Source organism: Ixodes scapularis, unplaced genomic scaffold, assembly GCF_016920785.2.
Source record: "Ixodes scapularis isolate PalLabHiFi unplaced genomic scaffold, ASM1692078v2 PGA_scaffold3__209_contigs__length_174095766, whole genome shotgun sequence".
Classification (NCBI taxonomy): Eukaryota; Metazoa; Arthropoda; class Arachnida; order Ixodida; family Ixodidae; genus Ixodes; species Ixodes scapularis.
The window spans coordinates 78,172,034-78,176,564 of record NW_024609868.1 but is presented as its reverse complement, the minus strand read 5'-3'; the positions used below and the strand labels follow the sequence as shown (position 1 = coordinate 78,176,564).

The 4,531-nt window shown below is 48.1% G+C and overlaps 1 protein-coding gene across 1 annotated transcript; it reads left to right on the top strand.

The window, feature by feature from the left end:
- The first annotated feature begins 179 nt into the window (after nt 1–179).
- LOC120840108 (sentrin-specific protease 1) lies at nt 180–1,731 on the top strand. The gene has a single exon (XM_040210522.3). The coding sequence runs from the start codon at nt 395–397 to the stop codon at nt 1,634–1,636; it is 1,242 nt and encodes a 413-aa protein (XP_040066456.2). The 5' UTR covers nt 180–394; the 3' UTR covers nt 1,637–1,731.
- The last annotated feature ends 2,800 nt before the right edge of the window (nt 1,732–4,531 follow it).

Sequence of the window (4,531 nt, the reverse complement as noted above, 5' to 3'; positions counted from 1 at the left end):
ACTTTAAAGATATAAAACTGAGCCTAAGTGTCTGAAGAAAAAAACTTAAATAGATGATAAATTTGTGCTAAGTAACAATTTATTCAGTAGTTTGCTAACCTTATGAAGGAACAAAACGGGCTGCTTGAGTGGTTTGTGCAGTTTGATTCAGAACACAATCTAGAGAATCTTCCAAAACGCGTCTAGCAACCCCGTGACGAGGCGCTGTTTTTCTTTTTGTTTCCTTGTCACTGCTTTACGCGTTCTATGCCGGTTTTAAAAAGTGCTTTCTCAAAGAAAACCCTACAAACTTTTTATACAAAGAAAGGAAAATTAAGTCGCGACCCAGCTCCGTCCCTTTTAACCAAGTTGTGAGTGTGCCAACTTTACGACACAAGTGAGTGTCAAGGTGGTCATGTTCACGCCAAGTTCCTGCACGCTCATGAAACGCGGGATTTCAGTCAAACATGGCTACTGTGAATCTCCGTGCAACGATGACAACCAAGCAGCGCAGGACGAGGATTCGAAAAAGCTTTCCGACTGGAAAAACTGGGTGGTCGACCGCAGACGTGGACGCCTCGGCGACATCAAGCTCACCCAAGTCAGCGGCCTAGACGAACGCTGTTGGAACAACCGCCTGGGCACAATGGCAAATGGTAAGGAAGACGATGATTTGTGGAACAGACCTCCTCTAACACGCTTCAGGACCATCGCCGACCGTCCATCGGGCGACAGTGGGTCGGCAGCTACGCCGAGCGCGTTCAGACTCTGCGAGAGGGTATGCTACGAGCGCATGCTCAACAGCTGTGATCTGAACACCACCCCTGCCAAAAAGGCATTCATGAGGCAAGCCGCACCACAAGTCAACTGGCGTGACAAACTCAAGGCGCAGATCGAAAACGCCGAGAAGAAGCGAATGAAACACAGCTCCGAGTTAAGGCGCTTCCTTCCCTCTGCCGACGGCCTCGTCTTGCCTAAGCTGACTGGCCCAATGCTAGAAGAGATTGAGAGTGCACTCAGACCTACGCCCGCGCACGAAGCCCTTGCCAAGGGGTTCGGACTGACCATCAGCCGCTCGGACATGAGCACTCTCGCGGAGTACCAGTGGCTCAACGACGAGGTGGTCAACTTCTACATGAACCTGCTCGTCGAACGGACCAAGCAGAACAGCGAACTTCCCAAGCTGTACGCCTTCAACACCTTTTTCTTCACAAAGATGGCGGCCGAGGGACACTCAGCCGTGAGGCGGTGGACGAGGAAAGTGGACCTCTTCTCCTACGACATAGTCCTGGTGCCGCTCCACTTCACGATGCACTGGTGCCTCGCTACAATCGACTTCAGGAAGAAGCACATCGCCTACTACGACAGCATGGGCAGCAGCCGCGAAAGGCACAACTGCCTCCACAAGTTGCAGCTCTATTTGGAGGCAGAGAGCCAGGACAAGCGGGGACACGGCCTAGACTGGGAACCCTGGAAGCTGCAGGTGATAAGCGACCTGCCGCAGCAGCACAACGGCAGCGACTGTGGCATGTTCACCTGTCAGTACGCCGAATGCGTGTCGCGCAATGCCAAGATCTCCTTCGGACAGCAGCACATGCCATATTTCCGCAAGCGGGTGGTGTACGAGATCTTACATGGGCAGCTTCTCCCTGTCTGAACGAAGTTTTCTTTTAAGGCAATGTACATATTTTACTAGTCAGCATCGGCACTTTCTTTTTTTAACGGTTCTCAAATAAAGCATTGTATTTGATTGCCGGGTGGCCTCGGTCGGGATACCGCAGTTTCCGAGTGCAGCTCTTGGTGTCGTGGGCCATTGTTCATGTTTGTAGGAATATTGTCCACCTCCTGCATGTTTGGCAGCTTGTCCCAATCTAAATATCTGAAAGCCTGCTACACCCCCACTTTGCTTAGTGCTGGTTCATCCATATGCGTTTGAGTTTGATCGACTGCATCACAACTGTTTGCAACTGCTTAACGACAGGGGAACGCAAGGCATTACCTGTTCGGTAGCCCTAGAATGCTTCCACTCTCCGTATATTTTACATATCATTCTCCAAGTGCCTGAAATAATTTTTACAATGTCGTAGGCGACTATTTTTCATGGATAGGGTGAAGATTTGATCTTGCAAATACCTTGAAACCTTTAGTATACGGTCAGATGCAAGTTAAGAGTGTTCCAAATAAACACCACAATGTGCTAGCAGCAATGGCCTTGAATTGCTCCGTGAACCAACCAGGAAAGGCAATAGCCACGACGAATTATGACTTGTAGGGTCATGGAAGAGACAGACATTGGCAAGGCCCAGAGCTTGTGAGGGGGAACACTCGATTTCTGGGCCTATTTGGATAAAGGTGTGTCCTAACACAAAATGCATTTTAGGATACACCATTATCTAAATAGGCCCAGAAATCATAACACGGAATGCGTGTTGTGATCCGGATTCTAGGGGGATTGGTGGCCGAGTGGCCTAGCACACACCAGCTCGGAGCACGTGGAGCGAAAGCTTGCACTGCAAAATCCGGGGATCCTGCATTCAATCCCCACCCCTGCCCGTTTCGAACTGGATGAGCATCGTACCGGCATGCGGTCGTGCATCGCTGCTGCGTAGTGCACGTTAAATACCCCAGGCTAGCCGTTGTACTGCACTGGCTAAATTGCTCATCTACAGCGAGTGACTCGTCGCAACTTTGAAAGGGCTGACCAACTACATGCTGTATAAATATTCACACAACCTCAATTATTATTATCCGAACTCTATGAGAAAACTGCCGTGAAGAACTGTCTGAGATTTTCTGCGTCTAGCTTGTCTTGTCCTCATGGGTTCAAGGTTCTCCCCAAAAATATTTGAGATGTGTAAACGTGACAATTTGCAGGGTATTGAGAGGAGACGGTGTGACTACTGCAACTTTTGGTGTTCTCACAACTTTCTCTACTGCATTGCACGTGATTTTGTTTGCAGGGATTATGGAGTTCTGTTACGTAGTGCTGCACAGGTGTGCCAAACACAACAATCTGGGTCATTGTGCATTTTCAAAATTAGTATCGTCTTGTCCAGCAGCTGCAAAATATAGAGGTGAGCTGGACATAATAGAAATGGGCAATGAACCAGACCGGTGGGTGGCAAAACCACTACTGCCCACTGTGGGGAGAACCCTGCCACCCACAGAGGTACGCGTGACGTCTGCTCTGGTAGTGGACAATTTGTGCATTACGGATAGAAACTAGCTGGCGTTTATGAGGCCAGTTATACGCAGATCAGACTACCTGATAGACAACGCTAGAGAGCCAGCGCTTTCTCGCGAGCAGCTGCAAGAGGTACCATTGCGGTCGCTCGTATTCAAACGCAAATATGGGAACCAGCCTTTGGCCTCAGTGGTGGCTTCGAGGCACAATGCTTGAATCTCGGCCAGAGTCAAACAGGCTCTGAGGCAGAATGCTTGAAGTTTAAATCTTGGCCAGAGTGCTTCAAATTTTGTAGAGACTAATTCCAGAGAACATGCTGTGCAACAGGTTGTAGTATGGATGTGAAGAAATTCCCATGTGGTCTGAATTTTCAGTTCTTCGCTAGGGTGTGCCGATACCCCTTGTTGGTTTAGCTTGTAAACTTCCCACCCCCACCCCAAGTACTTTTCAACCAACTAACAAGCAGAAAGGAGGAAACTCTTCCTCAATTCCTCCTTTCCATTTGAAAAAGAGGAAGACCCTCCTCTCAACCGGGGGTAGCTCCCGGGGGGAAGGAGGAGCAAAGAGTGCAAGAGGGAATGCGGAGAAGGAAACTGGGAACCGGTTTTCTTCCCGGCAGAAGACGATTATGTAGGTTTGCCTTTAGAAAGCACCAGAAACATGTACAACAAAGTGTCTGATGAGTTGTACGTGTTGGAAAGGCAGCTAAATCCAATGAGACTCGAGTCCACCGTGGCATTGCATGAATGCATTAGGTGTGTGACTTTTTCCTTGTATCTTTGGGAATGTAACCGGCAACTGAAGCAACTAAAGTGTTAAAAAATTAGTCTATTAATTCACTTTTCACCTTCTCTCTACCTTTCCCTCTTACATAGTGCAATTAAGTACCATGTAAAGGCCAACAAACAACCTCGGTTTTTTGCAGGGAAGATAATCCTCTCAGCGTTCCCCTCTCTTAAGCTGCGAGGGGAGCCAAGTTGGGAGAGGTAAAAAGGGAAGGATATAGAAAAGGAGGAGGCAGGAAAAAGTGGAAAGCACACAAGCCTTTAAGTGAACCAGAAAACAAACATTAGGTTTCCAAATATTCTACATAGGTAATGCTTTGATTTAGCGCCCTATCGCAGTGTTCTGTGTACCGTATAGAGTGAAAGAAGACAATAAAGTGAGCCACAAGAGCAGAGGTTGAGGATGCCATGATTAAACCAAAACGCTTGTTGGTCTTTATGCTCGTTTCGTCCAATCTATAGGGTTCGCTCAAGGTATGCGACATCCATCAGGAAATGTCACTGAGCAGCATCAGATTGGAGGTGTTGCTACAATGTAATCAAGGAAAACTATTAGCATTTCACTGGGTTGGGTAGATGTCAC